The 17,388-nt window shown below is 52.9% G+C and overlaps 1 protein-coding gene across 4 annotated transcripts in view; it reads left to right on the forward strand.

The window, feature by feature from the left end:
• Positions 1-17,388, forward strand: part of SH3PXD2A (SH3 and PX domains 2A) — a 232,527-nt gene that overhangs the window by 158,006 nt on the left and 57,133 nt on the right. For all 4 annotated transcript variants that reach the window (XM_011363791.2, XM_011363792.2, XM_023532745.1 and 1 more), the window contains one exon: positions 11,104-11,235. In XM_011363791.2, the coding sequence (XP_011362093.1) occupies positions 11,104-11,235 (132 nt within the window). The remainder of the gene's footprint in view (positions 1-11,103; positions 11,236-17,388) is intronic.

Genomic DNA, 17,388 nt, shown 5'->3' on the forward strand with positions numbered 1-17,388 from the left:
GGGGCTGTGTAAGCCGATAAGGCGGGTGACCCTGCCCTGGTCCCGGGAGCCCTTGTTCTGCTCTCATTCTCCGAGGAGCGTGTGCTGTTGGCTGCTTCCACTCCCGTCTCTCCCACCTGGGCTCACAGCCCACTCCGGATTTATTAGTTTGGATGGGTGGAACTTGCTTTGCATCAGGGAAGGAAAGATTCCTGGAAACATGGTTTGAGACTGGATGTGGGTAAATTGAACCCAGTTCTCACTGCTTTGGAGTTAACTCAAGGCTAAAAGAAACCTTATTACAAACCGATGCGAGTCCTCTTCCTAACTTAGTTCTATGCGGGTGTTTTTTATGTGGTGCTCGGCTGCGTGTGTGTTTAGGGGGAGCTTCCCTAAAGTTGGGGGCACCTGTGGTATTGTTCTTCGATTTCTCATAAGCACCTGGACCTGACAAGAATCAGGTTCAGCATCTGTCCTCAGGTCACTGTATTTGGCCAGGACCTGTAGGCACCTGTTTTCCTCTGGGCCTACATTCTTGCTGGTCTTGCAAGCCAGGAGGAATGGCTGTGGCTGCAGGACATAACTTCTGGGGGATGGCCAAGGAAGGGACCCTGTCTCCAGGCCTCCTACCGCCCAGGGAAACACTCTGTTCCTCTCATCCACTCCCCTTCTGTGTCCCCCTTCAAAACCTCTCACAGGCATTAGGCCATTTCACTCTTAAAATACCCCACAAAGAAGACAAGATAGGTATTTTTATCCCCATTTTACAGAAGGAAAAGAGGCTTAGAGATTTGCTACATGCCCAGAATCTGAGCTAAAAGGCTGAGTAAGCACAAGAACCAAGATTTTTAAAAAAAACTCTTACTCCAGTGTTCTGCCCTCTGTGCCTCCCGAATTATTTGCTTTTTTGACTTGAGTTTCCATATATTGAGCATGTGTTCATGTGGTTTGCTCTGGAAAGGCGGTCTGTTTCTCCGGAAAGGTTTGTTTCGGCTATGGTGCACTTGTGTAATGGAGACGAGCAGGTTTCTGCGGGAAGAGTCTAGAACATCAAAGAAGTACCTCGGAGATCCACGGGCCCAAATGCTTGCTCTTATAGATGTGAGCACTGAGGCCAGATTGCCCCAGGTCCCATAGCTCGTTCTCAGCAAAACCAGTCACGCGGCTTCCCAATCTGAAGCCTCTCGCTTTCCACCAAGCCCCATGACCCTGCTTTGTAGGACCCTTGGTTCTGTCACCGGAAGAGGGGAGGCAGAGACAGCAGGGAGGGCAGGAAGCAGTTGGTTTGCGTCAGTCACAGCTGCTCATTTGGCGGCGCCTCCCTCTCGCTCCTTCACCCCGTCTCTCGGTCTCTCCATTTTCCCAGCCCTGAGCCAGCACCCTTGTCTGCCTCCTGGCCAGAGGGCCGGGGTTTGTGAGCCAGGGGCTCCCCTCTGTTCATTGTAACGAGGCCGAGGGGGGTCCTTCCCACCCTGCGAGAGGGCTTGCTTGGGTGGGCTGGGGAGAAGGCACTCCAAAGCGGGGAAATTGGGGCGGGAACCTCAAAACTGGATTCATTCTGTGGATCCAGGGGACTGGGAAATAAATCATGTTTTAAAAAGACTTTCTTTTAAAAAGACAGGCTCACTTCTGGTACGTTTCCTATTTTCCTTTGGAGAGAGGGGAAGGCCTGTTTCAGGGGGATGAAGGAGGCGGGCATGAGCTCAGGCTGTGCTACACCTCGTAGGGGCTCAGTTTCCAGAGGCCGAGGAATCCTCTCCTGTCCATTCCCCCTGCCTGTCCAAATGCCAAAACCCCAAGGGCCTGGAAGGGTATCAGACCCTTCGAGATGATTCTTGAAGACAATCATTCTAGCAGCCAGGACCTTGTGAGCATTTAGTCTGGGTGAGCTGAGGGTCCCAACTTCTCTCTCCTAGGCTTTTGGTGTACCTCCTCTCTGACAGCCCTTATCTTCTAGCGTAGGGGTTGACAAACCACTGCCCACAGGCCCCCCCCAGTCCACCAGGTGGTTTTGTAAATAAAGTTTTATTGACACACTGCCCACTAGCAAGGTTGAGTAGTCTTGACAGAGATCATGTGACTCGCAAACTCTTAAATATTGACTGTCTAGCCCTTTTCAGAAAAGATTTGTCGACTCCTGTCCTAGCAGAGCGAAGGTTTCTCCAGGCCTAAGCCAAATAATTTCCCTCAGCTCACTAAAAGGGGTTAGTATTTTCCAAATGGTTTCCTTCTGAAGAACCCAAAGGAAACCAAAAAGGAAGGTGTGTAAGGTAACAAAGCCAACAGAGATGGAGAGAGATGTGGCTAACCTCTTAGCTGGGTCAGTACAGGGCTGGATGGGCCTGATGGGGCTGAGTTAGGCCTGGCACAGCCTTGCTGCGGGGCAGCCCACTTGCCAATATCTGGGGTACAGCAGCAGGAAGTTATAACCCCAGCACGGTGTGGTACCAGGCGATGAAGCCCCACATTCTGAACTCAGACCCACTTTAAAGCCCAACCCAGTTTAAAGCCTCAAAGGGCCTCACTCCATCTATGTTGTTTTGGCCCTGCTAGGGTGTTAGCATAGCTCCTCCTGTCCAAGGAGGCTTCTAGCTGCCATGCCTGGTGAGAGGCTCTGGCCACAGAATGTTTGCCTCTGGATGCAGTCCCCCGGAGGCCCTCTACCCGCAATTCCAGCTGACCTGTGCCTGGGGGTCTCTATGAGGAGGCATCTCTGATAGGTGCCAGCATTTTCTTGGTGCATCCAATGTGAGCACCGTCTGGTCTTCATCTTTGCAGATCCAGCAGTGTGATTTTTCTGGTGCCTCAGAGCTGATTGAACCACACTCATGAGCGATATCGCCGATGGCGGCTAACAGTCATTGAGCACTGACCGTATACTAGGCACTGTGCAGAGTACTTATTGCATATTTACCTCATTTAATCCTCACAGCAACCTGGAAGGTAAATGTATCATTTCATCTGGATTTTTACAAGTGAGGAAACAGATTTGAAGAGGTCAAGTAACTTCCTCAAAGAGGCAGAGCCTGGATTTGAATCCAGACAGTCAGACTCCAGAGGCCTCGCTAAGTCTCTCCATTGGAGCCCCACTCTGCTGGTTTACAGTGAGAACTGGAAGGGCCAGGCTGCAAATTGGAAGGTGGCTTGCTGAGCGAGGGAGAATTAGGTGCTTTAAATGGTGAATGGCATCAAACTGGTTACCTAAAGTCTGCATCCCCACAAGACACAGAGACCGTATTAGCTGTGTGACCTCGGGCAAGTACTTAACCTCTCTGGTTCATTTTCCTCATCTGCAAAATGGAGGGAATACCTTATCATAGGTACATTGTGAAAAACAACAATATCAATATGTGATATGCGCATGTTCAGCACAATGCTTGGCGTACCATAAATCCTGTATAAATGTTTGCTGCTGTTACAATAATGATTACTCTCTGTCCCTGGGTCAGGCAGCAATCCTGGCCAGCCCTGGGTGGGCAGTACAAGGGTTTGCCTCTCAGACCTGTATCTCAAGTTTCCTCCTCATTGTCCCCACTGCAGCCCCACTGTATGCTCCTTTGGAGGTGATGAGCTATTTAGTAGAAAAGCCCCAGCCGGGCTGTTCCCAGACCTGGTTCCATTTCTGGCTTTGCCACTCTGTGCTTTGTGGGAACTTGGGCTGGTTACTTCCCCTCTCTGAATTCAGATTTCTTCCCTGTAAAACAGGGCGAAAAATGCATACCTACCTTAAGGAATTGTAATGGGGAGTCAGCGAGCCCCTAGGCACTATGGGTAGACTGTCTGTTTATTACATGTTGACCCTCTGATATTCCAGAAATGTTCACACCATTGATTCAGCTAAGAGCTTTCTGTCTCATTAAAACGTCTCACAAGCGTATGTTCTTTTAGGTGTTTTAATTTCACTTCTCCCTCTTGACAGGCAAACAACTTTTAACCTCATTTCACAGATGAGGAAACTGAGGCCCAGATCAGACATGACTTCTAAGCCTGGAATAGAGCCCTTATCTCTTCTGGTCACTAAAGGTCCCTGCCCTTCTGGGTTGGAGTTGGGGTGTGAGACTCTCTAATATGAGGCTTCCTTCCATTCTGCCAGGGCCTATCTTCCTCAGAGGGTGGGGCGGGGACGAGGACTGGACAAGACCTCAGGGCCCAGCAATGTGGTGCTCCAAGCCCAAAGACTGGCCTTGGGTTCTCCAACCCTGACATATGAAGTTCCAGGTTCAGGCTGCTGAGCCTGCTGGCCTGGTGAGGCTCAGTCCTTGGAGACACCCAGACCCATGGGCCAGCCACCCACATGGCTAGAGAGAAAGGTCCAGGCTGCCTTCTCCAGGGCAGTAATAATCCATGGGCCCCGTTCCAGGCAAGGATTGTGTGGGCTTCTCTGTGCTCCAGAGGATGCCTGCGTTTCGGCAGACACCTCATTATCCTTGTCCCAGCCGGCTGTGTCCCAGCGCCTCTGTAATCAGTCCGGCCCACGCCCAGCAGACAGCCCAGGGCCAGGAAATCACTCCCCTCCCCTCCCCCGCCTTCCGCCAGCAGCCCGAAGCGGGGCCTGCGGCCACTCGCCCCGTGGACCTCCTGCCTGCCTAACGGTTCTCTCTCCTCCGATTCTCCTTTCCTGCTGCTACTTGCTCTCGGGGACTCGGAAGTGTGGCTCTCCAGCTGGGCTGAGTCTCCCAAAAAGGACGTGACAGGTACTACCCAGTGTGCATGTGAGTGCATGTGTGTGAACATGTGTGTCCCAGGCATCTATGCGTGGGAGTCGGTGCTGCCGGCTGCTTGCCGCATGCCTCCCTGAGATGCGTAGCAGCCCTTTGTCGGCACGTCAGGCATCTTCTCTGCCTTCTCTTGCCCCTCTACTGGCTGTACTCTCTGCCTGCCTTTTGACCCTTTTTAGGTCTCAGGTCCAGCCTGGAAGCCCTCTACTAGGTAATGACGCCATAGCTCAGTAAGCAAATGTACTCTGGACCTAGAGTATGTGGGTGTGAATCCCAGCTCTGCCCTGTCCTGGCTGTGCTGCCTTGGCATGGTTCTGTAACCACCCGACGTGGATGCGTGCATGCTATGTTACCTCACAGGGAGCCTAGCACACAGAAAGTGTATCCCTACCATCAACTTCAACATTAACTCGATTGGCCATGCCAGCCAGGATTATTAATCTCACTCGAGGCAGTTAACTTGAGGCAGAGAACAGAAGCCTGGTTTCCAGTGATCCTCAATGGGGAGCTGCAGCAGGCGACAGGAAGTCCTGTGACTGTGACAGAAATCACAGGCCCCTGTGCCCAAGGATGCGGAGCTTGGCGCTGCCTCTGGACTGAGGAGGCTTCCCAGGCTTTGGGTTGCCTGGCCCAGGATGGCCTTCAGAGACTTAGGCCTATGCCCTTTGTCTGGACAGAGCTGGGTCAGGGGCCTGCCTTTAGTCTTTGGTCTTACTGGGCCGTTATAGAAAACCTGGACAGCAGGGCTCTCAGTTGCTAAAGGGGGAAGGTGGCAGGCAGAGGGATGGGATTTCCAGAAGGCTTTTATAGGAGCCCCTCCATTTCTGAGAGTGCTACCTGACCTGCCCCCCTCCCCCACCCAAACCTGAGAGCAGAGGTTCAGGCTTGGGGGACAAGGCAGAAGGGTCAGAGGTCAGAGCTTGAGGCCAGCCCCAGGGGTCAGAGCTTGAGGCTCAGCTCTGAGTGGGCAGGGAGTGGGAGGTGGACATCCTGAGATGGGGGGCCAGAGGAGAAGGCAGCAGACAGGAGGACCCCTTGCCTGTCCCAAGTCCCCTTGCAATCATCCTTCTGGTGTTGCCTGTGACAAGGGCCTGGGCCTGAGCTAATAATTGGGCTCCTGTCCCTTTTTCCTCTCTTCATGAGCCAGTGAGCCAGAGCCCACTTGGCCCACGACAATACATTTTATTCTCCAAACGTATAGCCTGGCCGCCCAAGGGCCTATGGAGAAGCCGGCAGACTGAGTCCAGCCTGGGAAGAACCAGTTGTGAGGGACTGGAGGAACTTTAGTGGGATGCTCAGGGTTGTGGGGGTGGGGAGGCGGTCATAGAGAGTGTGGGGACCCTGGGGCAGGGGCCACCACAGACTTGGCTTCTCAGGATGTGCCTAACTGTTTGGAGGAAGAGGCTGAGGGGAGGCAGTGGTGGGCGGGACTTGGGGTTTGGGCTGTTTTGGGTGAGTCTGCAGGTCTCTCTGGGCCTTGGCTTCCCATGTGGGATGTAGGAGAGTTAGATGAGGCAGGAGACTCAGAGGTAAGGGCTGATGCCCGGGTCTTCGTAGATGAGGGTCTTTGGGATGCTTGGCCTAGTATGGCCCCTAGAGTGGCCCTGGGGACTCTGATCTGGCTCTCCAGCTGGCAAGTGCCCACTGCCTATTAGGAAGGGGGATCTGAGAGGGAAATGCTGCAGGGACATGGCCTTGGCCACCCCTCTCCTGGCGCTCGTGACCCTTGCCCTGAGCTACCTGCTGGTTCTGAGGCTGCAGAGGAACCCAAACCCCTTCCGTTCCTCCCCAAATCTCCCACTCCTTACCATGCTTGGAACAACTCCGTGAGGTAGTACTGTTACTGTTCCTGTTTACAGATGGGGAAGCTAAAGCTCCAAGAGGTTAAGTGGCCTCCCAAGGGTCACAGAGCTGGTAAGGACAACGCAGGACTGGACTTCCGATCCTCAGACTCCAGTTTTATGCTTTTCCAGTTATTGCGTCCAGTGCCGTGTCCTATGGCACCAGTCCTGGGCCATCTACTCTCGCCAAGGCAACTGTTGTCTAAAGCACATGGTCTGGTTGGGGAACAGTGCCCAACAAAAACTCCAGGACAGGACAGGACAGGAGCAAGTGCTCCAGCGGGAGTGATCGGGCAACTCATGGAGGGCAGAGACGGCTGGGGAGAACTGGGGTTGGTAGAAAGGAAGGCACTCCGGGCAGGGGGAACAGCTAAAGCAAAGGCTTGGAAGGAAGAACCTGCATAGAACAGTGTGGCTGACACAGAGGGGGTGCGCGAGACATATGTGTTGAATGATGAATGTTGCCTGGAACGGGGCGGTGGGGTGGGGGGGTGGGGTGTCATACAACTTGGGGAACTCAGAGATTGAATTCGGCCTTTATTCTATAGGCCACCGGGACCCACTAAAGGTGTTGAATGAAGCAGGGGACTGGCTTGGCAAAAGCCTCATTTAGAAGTTTAAGTTGGCAGCCATGATCTGGCAGGAGCCAGGGGTCCTTCCAGGTGGTAGTTGGAGGAGTGCAGGTGTGAGACAAGGGTGGGGCAGGGCCCCAGGGAGCTGCCAAAGCCCTAGCACACCCAGCCAGGGGCTCTGAGTAAGGCACAAGGGCCCTTCACTGGATGAGACTCTTACAAGCCCCCTTCCAACCTGGGAGGGGCTCTCTTCCATAAAAGGGTCCAATTCTCCATGCCACTGCCAAACCCTTCCCATCTAAAGACAGGAGTCTCCCTCTACTGCCCCTCCTCCTTCCTTCAGCCCCCGATTTTCCAGGCCTTCGCTGGGAGGGGGTCCAGAGCAGCCTCTGTGGGATGACATCACCCACCGCCCGCCTGCCGAGTAGTTTCTCATCTGGACACCTGCTCTCAGCTCACGCCCGCCCGGGCAGTCTTGGGCAGGCAACACCCTAAAAGGCCGATGCCAAGCGAGAGGCAGCAGCAAGCGAGCTGGGAGCCTGCATATGCTGGGGGAGGGAAGGGCAGCCAGGAGGATAGAGTGTCTGTCTGTGTGTTTGTCTGTCTCCTGGCCTTTGGCGTAGCCTCCAGTAAGTGCCACCAACTGTCTTCTGTGCTTTGGAATACCTTGAGAACATTTCCTTCACTTTTCTACCTGTGCCCCAGAGTGTCAGTCTTCAGAAAGCTCAAGCCAGTTTTCCAAGGGGCTTGGGGGAGGAGCATGTGGATTTTTCCCCTCTTTGAAATCTTGCCTCAGATTTCCTTGGCTGAGGTTAAAATGAGCCGATGTCTCTCCATTCCCCAGCACCCCGTCTTGTCCTCCCTGGCAGCCTCTGGTCACAGGCCCATTGCGCCTTGCTCCACCGTGCCTCTGTTTCCCCGTCTCCCCTTTCTCCCTTCCACAGTTTAGTTGTCTAGTTTTCCCATATTTCAGAGGTGAGGCCCTGTCTGGTTTATCCATATGGGCTCAAAACAAATCATTAAGTCACTCTGTTTACCTGTCTGCCTTTCCGTTCATTTCACAAACGTTTACTGAGTGCCAACCACCGAATGGGCATTGTGATCTGGTCAATAGATGTACCAAGAATCAACAAAGAAGCCACTGTCCAGTCTTTATGAAGCAGCAACCGCGTGCCAGGTGTCTAGGGACAGGATGAGGCGGGGCCCCTCTTTAGAAACCAGGGTACCAGTGGCTCTCACAGGTCAGGTACAGTGCATAAGTTCAGAGCACAAGCACCAGTGTCAGGTGAGCTTGGGTTCAATCCCAGCCTTGTGACCTTAGGAGAATTGCTTACTCATGATCTTTGGTCTGCCTGCAAGTAAAATGGAGCTGTGACAGGACTTACCGCATAGGGTGGTCGTGAGGGTCAAACAAGATGGCGAGACCATGAGGTTGGCATGAGGTCGGCACTTGGCATGGTGCTGCCCACGAGTGAGCACCAACAGGGCTCCCGGCTAATTGTCAGTGTCATCTGGGCACTGTCAGGATTCGGAAGCTCCCTAACCTGCTGCTGGGGAGCTCCCGTTTGTATCTTGAGTTTTCCTTTCCCAGACACTGGAAAGGGAGCCCTTTTTTTGTACTGGGTGCACTTAAGAAGTGCCCTTGGCCACAGAGGCACTGACGGCTGCCCCAGGGGCCCCGTGGGAGGTAGTCCCTGTCAGCACTGCCTAGCGCTGCCTCTGTCCTGCTGGCAGGGGCAGGAGCAGAAGCTGGCCGAGTCCGAGTGCTGAGCCGAGATGGCCCTGCTGCCCAGCTGTTGGTTACATTTCTGCCTGAAATACAATCCTGGCTTTGGAGGGGCTGCTTGGGACTGTGCATGTGCATACCCATGTGGCAGGCCTCAGCTGGGACAGACCCCTTTCTGGGTCTCCAAAGGGCTGAGCTGGGGCTGCAGGGTTTATACATCATGAGAGAAAACTGCCAGGGGCCGTGGGTTTATTTGGCCTCCACTGCCTCCTGCCCTAGGTAAGATCCTTGGCCGTGGAAAGACCTACAGATCTAAGCAGCGCTTCTCACCCCTGCCTGTACATGGGAACCGTGTGAGAGGAGGGTGTCTAAAAATTACCCCAGGCATCAGTATTCTTTAACAGTTCCCCAGGCTATTAGTGGGACCAAGTTGAGGATCATCGTGCTAGAAGAACGGGATGTCTAGAACCAGAAATCAGAGGCAGTTCTGTGATGGAAAGAGATGGGCTTGAACCTAAAACAGTGAGTGATTTTGGTTCTCTCCATGGCAGCTGTGTGAGCTTGGACAAGCTTCTTGCCCGCTCTGGGCCTCTGCATTGCCTTTTGTAAAATGGGAAGGTAAGAAGGTTGTTGTGAGGCTAAAATGAGACAGGGTGCGTGCCTGTCACAGAACATTTGCCAAGTTAGACTCGGACATATAGGGAAAGTAGCTGCAGGCTAAAGCATCAGGGGGGCCGTGTGGCACCTGGGGACCCTGTCTCAGCCATATCTATAGCCAGACAAGTGGTGCGAAGCCCCCAGCCTTCCAGGAGGTTGGCAGATGTGTAGAGTGGTAGACGCATAGTTTAATCAGTGTACTGGAAATTCCCTTTGGGCTGGGGGCAAGGCGAGAAGGCCTCCGATAGGAGGTGACCAGCGGGTCTCTGGTGTGTGGATCCTTTCAGCTCCTAGCAGGGCATGTATTATCTTGGGTGTTCTGTTCCCACCTCCACCCTAGTGCTGGTGATTGTCAGTGGTGAAACGCAGACAGGTTTAAGCAGTATGTAAAGGCCACACAGCCAGCACACTGAGATGGGCATCCAGCCTGTCCACCCAGATTTCCAGCCTAGCGCTTGCTTAACGAACGTTGCACTAGTTCAGCGGCTGAGGAGGGCAGAGAAGTCGCTTGCTCCTGGGAGCCTGCCCTCCTGCGCATCCCACTTTTGGACCCCTGAAGCTCCGTGAAGTTACCAGGAGAGGGAGGCTGGAGGCTCCTGGGAGCCCGACCACACACCACAGCACTTAAAAGCAAAGGGAGACTGAGTCAGTCTCCGTGTGGCCAGTGGGCAGCAGCCAGGCCAGGCCATGGCGATGATGCTACAGTCAGCCTGAGGCTGGCGGTGTGCGCCTGGCCCTTGGGCTCCGTGGCAGCACCCTGGTGAGCTCAAGGGGCAGGCACTGAGCCGAACTTGAGGAAAAGTTGGCGGGGGGTGGGCTGGGCTGGCCTGCCGCTGGCGCTGGGACTTTCTTCTTGGGTTTCAAGTAAACAGTCTCGGCCCTCCTCCCCTTCCCCTGCCTCCACCCCCGGCTCCTCATTCGATGGGTCTCATGTGTTTCTATTTAAGGGTTGCGAGTAAACCCCAGTGATTGGCGGCCTCAAACCCTCTTGACTTCTCGCCTGGGCCCGGGCTGTGGAGACCTTCTCTCTGGCTCTCTCCTCTCCCTCCCGAGGGGAGGACTGCTGACTCCCTCTCTCTCTCTGGGTTTACAGAGGTTGGGGGAGAGGCAGGGGCCCTCCCCCTTGCCTTGCTTTTCTCTCTCTCTCCTCCACTCTGGCCTCAGCCCTCATGGGCCGCCCACCCGCCCGCCTGCGGCCCTCCCCTCACGCCCCTGCCGCTGAAGGGTCTGAAGAGACCACGTCCGCCCCAGGCCTCTCCTTTGCCTCCCTCGTGCTGAGCTGTGACTAACTCATCACAGCAACAGGCTTTTCCTCTGAGTTGGCTTGGCCTCCATCTCTGTCTCTGTCTGTCCTTCTCCTCCCTCCACCCCCCGCCCTCTGTCCCCTGGCTCCCCATGTCCCCCGGCCCCCGCGGTGCAGCGGGCCGGTGGGGGCCTTGCTATATGGCCTGTCCTTGGGGCCTAGCGAGCTGCGAACCCTGGCTGCAGGCAGCCCCTTGGAGCGGCGCTGGCGACAGAGCAGCCTCCCCCGAGGCCGATGGACAGGGGGCGCCCCGGCCGCGGGGCCATGGCTGGCCGCTGGCTCACCGCGTGCTTTCTGCCTTCGCCAGGTGCCGACACCAGCGCCGAGCCCATGATCCTGGAACAGTATGTGGTGGTGTCCAACTATAAGAAGCAGGAGAACTCGGAGCTGAGCCTCCAGGCCGGGGAGGTGGTGGATGTCATCGAGAAGAACGAAAGCGGTGAGTGCCCCGGCCAGCCACTCCGGGTTCCAGCCTGGCTCCTTGGACTGGACGGCTGGTTTTTGTTCCCTTCCTCCTCCCCCACCTCTGCAGCTATACGTTATTTCCATCTGGCGGGGAGAAGGCTGAGGAGGCTGAAGTTTCCCCTGTTGGTTTGGGCTGCAGGCCAGCAGTTTGCCTGGTGGTGGAAGAATGTCTCCACCGCTCGGGGTGATTAACCAGCTTGTGTTAATGCAAGGCCAGGGTGGCAGCGTGGGTATAACTGTGCAGCCCATGCTCAGGGTCCTCATGCCCTCTGAGGCCCAGGCGGAAGGTGACTCCCAGCTCAGGGGCACCCTACAGCAGCTTCCTCTGTTGGTCCGTGTTCCGAGCCAGGATCCAGGCAGGGGTGGGAGAACCCGGGTAGCTGGTGGGGAAGGCAGGCCATGACATCGCCGTGGGGTCCAGGGTCCTCAGGCCCCTGGCAGGTTGTCTGAGGAAAGGCCAGGCCTGTGCGGGTTGACTAGTATCTAGGCAGTGAACTGAATGCCCCCTGCCGAGCTGAAGACTGCCAGGACCTGGGAAGAGGGCCAGACAGGGGGAGGAAGCCAGGTCCTAGGGCCAGGGAGGGTCCTGTAGCAGCCGCCCTCTCAGTGGGAGCTGAGGTTTTGTCTTGTCTGGGGCCGTCCATGGGGCTGCTGGTTCCAGGGTTCTCGCCAAGTGAGCCCGAGTGCCTCGGTGCCCTTGGCAGCAGGAGTCTTTGCAGGTGGAAAGAGGAGGGCAGTCCAAGGTTCAGGCCTCTGGCCCAGGACATGGATCAGCAGTTTGCCCAGGGCCTGCTGGGCTTGAGTTGGTTTTGAATAGAGGGTGTTGTGTTTTGGTTTCAGTTTTGAGGGAAGGCCTATGCACAGGAGCCTCTCTGGACTGCGTTTGGGGGACACTCCCAGAGGGGAGGGGCCTGTTCTCCTTTTCCTGTCCCATTCATTTCCCTTCCAATATTTCAAGCCCGGAAAGGAAGGCATACCAAAGGATGATTATGCCCATTCTGTAGATAGAGTAACTAACTAATACACAGATCATTTGAAGGAAAGTGGGTCATCTGAGGTCAAAAGCAGAACAGAACAAGGATGTTCCTGGGTGCCCGCAGGCAGCAAGCAGCTGTAGGAATGCTAAAGAAATCCCAGCAGGCCTCCTGGAGGAGGTGACCCTAGGCTGTGATGCCAACATAGGCCTGACTCATGGCCCTCCTGGGTCTGGAGTCTTTCCCTTCTCAGAGAGGTCAGGCTTTGCCTTTGAGTGGAGTAACCATCAAGGTAGATGGCAGCAGTAGTCACCCCAGCAGAGCCATGTCCCTAGCATAAGGCCTGGGCCCTTCACCCCAGGTGCCCACATGGGTCTCCTTCCAGCCTTTGTCCCAATGCCAGCCCTACCTCCCTGCCCCCCAGGGAAGCTGCATTGTCACAGGAGCCTGACCCTGGAAACCCTAAGCACTCAAAGGAGGGGATCTCCAGTGGTAGAACTGGAGACACCAGCTGAAGAAGATGTTTGTTTTGGAGCTCACTCCAAAGGAAGGCAGGCCTGCTTCTGCGTATAAGGTCAGGTCTGCTCAGAAGTAGAGTACTGGCTTAGGGACCCTCCTGCCACCTCACTGCCTATGTCACCAGCACAGCATTGTAACCCTGGAGTAGCAGTAAGAGTGAGTACCAGCCCCTGGCCAGGATGTCTCAGGAAGAGACTTCACACAAACAGTCAGCCTACTATGTATGACTCCCTGATTCCCAAGGACATGTGTGTCCTCTGCCTTCCCATCCCATATCCAGGACCCTGGGGACACGTGGAGTCCTGCCTAGGAGTGGAGGAGGAGGAACCTTGATAAAATGAGGGTTCTGTGTTAGGCCTGGAAAAGGTGTAGAGGCACCTCCTCTTCTGAGGAGTCCTTAATGGCTATTTGACGGGGCTTAGGCAGCCTGACTCCCCAGAGCAGCCTACTCTGGCACACAGACTCTCTGAGGGAGCCGCTATCCCCGGAAGCAGGATTTTGCCTACCACCTGCTGGCTGGGTGGCTTCAAGTCCCTTAATCCCTCTTGGCCTCAGTTATCCTTTCTGTAAAATAAAGATAATCTGGTGGCCACTTGGAAGCAGGGCCTGGAACAGACGACCTCCCTGAGTCCTCTCCCAGGTCCGAACTCCGTGGCTGGGAGATTCCATAGGTCCCTGGGTGTCATGTGGGGAGAGCCTCCCTGGTCTGGGCTTTTCCGCTTCTCTGAGAGTTTTGTACCTTTACTCTTGGTGGAGACAGCTGCACAGCAGCAGATGTTTATACAGGGACCTTGCACTGCTGTGTTCACTGTGCAAAGCCACACTATTTGTTGCCAGCAGAATCTAGGAGGCTAGGAGTGTACGACCAGCTTAACCAGAGAAACTAAATGGGCAGAGGGGAGAAAGGATGAAGGCCAAACTGCAGATGCTTGGGTGGGTGGTTTCCCAGTTCTAGGAAGCTGGATGTCTGATGGTGGGGGAGGAGAGGTGTGTTGTGCATCCTGCAAGCTGGCCTTAGAAGGACTGGTGAGGCTTTTGAACTCTAGAACAAAGACTCAATTGTGATGCCTTTGACCTTTGAACATGGTGGGTGTGTTGAGCCATTTCTACTCAAATTGTCAGGGCAGCAGTCCCAGTTTGTGCCAACCCCCTGCCCCGGGGCTTCGCCTTGCCCACTGGGAGCCAGGACTCTGCCTGTGTCCCCTTCTCGCTGGCTGGAAGTCCCTTGAGTAGAGTGTCCATAGAGGGATCCAGCCACCTCTGGCTCTGTCTGCTCATCAGAGCCCTTTGGCTGGCACCATAGCCATCAAGCGATTTGGAGGTGTGGTTGTGCCAGCGCTCTATAATCTCACAGTCTAAAGAAAGAGATGTCTGGAAGACAATTGAGAGTCAGTAAACGGTAAACACCAGGTATCGGGCCATGTACTTCACGTGCATTGTTTTACTGCAATCATGGAAGACTCCATGCAATAGAAGACACTAACCATTTTGTAGCTAAAGTAACAAGCTAAGGGGTTAAATCATTTCCTTAGAGTCCAACAGCGGAGATCTCTCCCCTTTACAGAGGAAATGGGGAAGGCTGAGAGTGGGCTGGTCCTGGGTGGGGTCATCCCTAAACTGCTGAGGCTGCAGGTCAGGGAGAGACACAGGCTGGATGAGATGACCACAAGGCTCCCTGGAACATCATTGCAGAAGGATGCATCTGTGTCCTTCCTTCCAGCATGGTGCTCATAGGTCATGAGAATTCATGTTGTTAATTGTTCCTTTGAACTTGGGGACAAGCAACAGCCAAGGATATCTGAGGAGGATGATTTGTACTCAGCACTGAGGACAAGCCTATTCCAGGGAATGTAGGTGGACAGATGTCAGACTCCCAAAGTAAGACCTGAGTGGCTTCAGGAAAAGCATTTTTGATCAAGCGAATGGGCCTGGGACCCAGCCAGGAAAGGATTCATTTTCTCCATTGATCATCAAGGACAAATCTAGCAGAGTCAACAGCTTTGTTAACTTTGCCAACCAGCAGGGCATGCAGCCACCATTGTTGTCTTGTCCTTGGAAGCTCCTCCACCCTTGACATAAACAACAATGCCTGAGAAGCTTCCTTTGTAGGACATTTTTATGCCTCAAAGACGACATTGGCTTCACCTTCCAGCAGGCATGATCTGGTCTAACTCCTGGCAAAGCGGCAATGGCAGGATCTCAGTTGCTCTGATTTCTGTATTGAGCAAAGCTGTTTCCAACTTTCTGGGATTGTTTCCTTCTTCTCAGGACTGGGGGCCAGGGGGTGACATGAGGACATGCTCATTTCCTGCCTCAGCTTTCCTTCTCTGAGTCTTTGCTTCTTTCCTGACACCAGTGTGATAATACTAGGAGCTTTTCTACTTCCTTGGAGGTGCATAGCTAGAGAATCTAAGATCGAAGAATTGTGCTGTCAAGGAATTTTGAGCTCTGCTGGTCCATGCAGATGAAAAATTGTACAGATGAGAAAACTAAACCTTAGACACAGCCACTCAGGCTTGCTCATTATTGAAAGGATTACTGAAGATTATTAAAAGGATATTGAAAAATTTCACCAAACCCCAGGGTGAGAAATACATCCCCACCTCACAGGAACTGGGAACTGGAAACGAGAAAGTCGACACAAGCCCAAGAGAGACTCTTTTCTTGGGTCTCTCTCTTGGGTACTATGTGGATTTAAAGCCGAGCTGGGATCTTGTCCTAACTAGAGGCTAGCCTTCCGTGTCTTCCTGTTCACTCATAATAGCAGCCTATTCATCTGCTGTTGATTTGTCAGGACCACACCCTACATGACTTTTCCGTGGAGATCACTACCACCAACTGACGATGGCCTCTGGTTCTCTGAGTTCAAAATTTGGTGTTTAAATCTGATTGGTTCCTGGTTAGCCAGTGGTTCAACAGACCTTAGATCAGGTGTCCAGCCCTAGGCCAATCAGCTGTGTCCAAGAGAAGTGTGGTACAGTTTAAACATGGCTACCTAGCCAACTTCTTCAGCAGTGGCTGTTGGAAGTCAGGTTTTAAAGAAAGGAGATGTAGAAGAGGTAAGGAAACTAAAAACCTGTTGGTTGCAACCATTTTACTTGTTTTGTAGCATGTGCATAGTGAAGAGAGCCAAGAATCAGGCATCTGAATATTGGGTTTGAGTCTGATGCTACCCTGTGTGCTTTAAGTAGGAATCACTTAATTTTTGTTTCCTCATAAGTAAAAGGGGGCAGTGATATGAACTACATGGTTTTCTTTTTTTAATGAAATGTAACCATTTATTACTTGATACATATCTTTATCAGTAAGAAACTAATATGGTTTCCTCTCAGAGTTGTGCTTCATGATGATTTTGTGTTGTCACAGATAATGTGTTCTTCAGCAACATATTTTGTGAGTCGGAATCTTCTTTACATTGGGGATATATCTATTTTGTTACTTAGATGTTTCTTCATGGACTTTTTATAAGGGAGAAATATACTATAGAAAGTATTCATTCATTTATTTCACAATTCTAAAATGCCACCTTTGTCCCAGGCACTGTGCTGATTGGGTACAGAACCACAAGGTTCCTACCTTTATGGCACTTAGACTGTAATTGATGTGAGCATTCTGGGTACTTAAGAGGTGGTCTGTAATGTGAGGCTGAGACAGTTTTGTACACTTTCCATTGTCTTAAGTAGACTTCTGTATATCTTCTATGTCTTTTGCTTAGTTTATAAGCTTACTAAGGAATTACCTGTTTACTAATTCAGACTGTCAAGCTACCTCCAAAAAGAGATGTCCCAAAGATAGGATATGCTGTTTCTAGAAAGGCAGGTTTATTGCAATCTGCATTGCAGGTAAGTGAACTAACGCTTTTAACTCTGCAACAGCCTTTCAAAAGTTTGGTCCCAGTGAGCGAGCCCCCATTTGGATGTGGTGACTGGCCCCAGTGAGAGCCTGTCCAGTCATCAGAAGGCATTGGTCTCTGACAGCATTTCTCTAAGTGCAGCTTGTACCTGTGTCTGCTATATCAGCCTAATGAGCAATTCCAAAGTCCATGCTGGCCCAAGACTGTTTCTGGTGTTTAGTTGTTATCTACTTCATGGAACTGGCTAGGTGGAAAGGGCCATAGAGTATAAATCCAGGAGCAGAAATGGGAATTCGAATTCAGCCTTGGGACCCTCAGCCCAACTTTATTCACCCAGGATAGACATTGTAGAATGAGATTGCAGGATAGCCTAGCAATTAAAAATATGGGATCCAACTTAGATAAGCCTGGTTTTAATCCTGATTTGGTACTTGTGGTGACCCGGGGAAAGTCACTTGTGTGCTCTAAGCATCAGCTTCTTTACCTGTAAAATGGGAATATTGTACCCACAATCATAGGGTTGGTATATACTGATTCAAAAGGAACTCAGTGCTTAGTGCAGGGCCTGGCACAGTGTAAGGGCTCAGTAAATGATAGTCACTAGTCAGACTGCTGGACTAGGGCAGCTCTGCCACAGATTGACCTTGGGGCCCACAGCAAGCCAGTTTCCCTCTTATGGCCTCAATTTTCCTACCTGGCCAGAGAATGGATTGCTCTCAGTGGTTTCTGAGTATTCTCTTAGTCCTGGTGGTTTGTGAATTAGGTAAGACAAGCCGGGAGT

This window comes from Pteropus vampyrus, unplaced genomic scaffold (genome assembly GCF_000151845.1).
Source record: "Pteropus vampyrus isolate Shadow unplaced genomic scaffold, Pvam_2.0 Scaffold89, whole genome shotgun sequence".
Classification (NCBI taxonomy): Eukaryota; Metazoa; Chordata; class Mammalia; order Chiroptera; family Pteropodidae; genus Pteropus; species Pteropus vampyrus.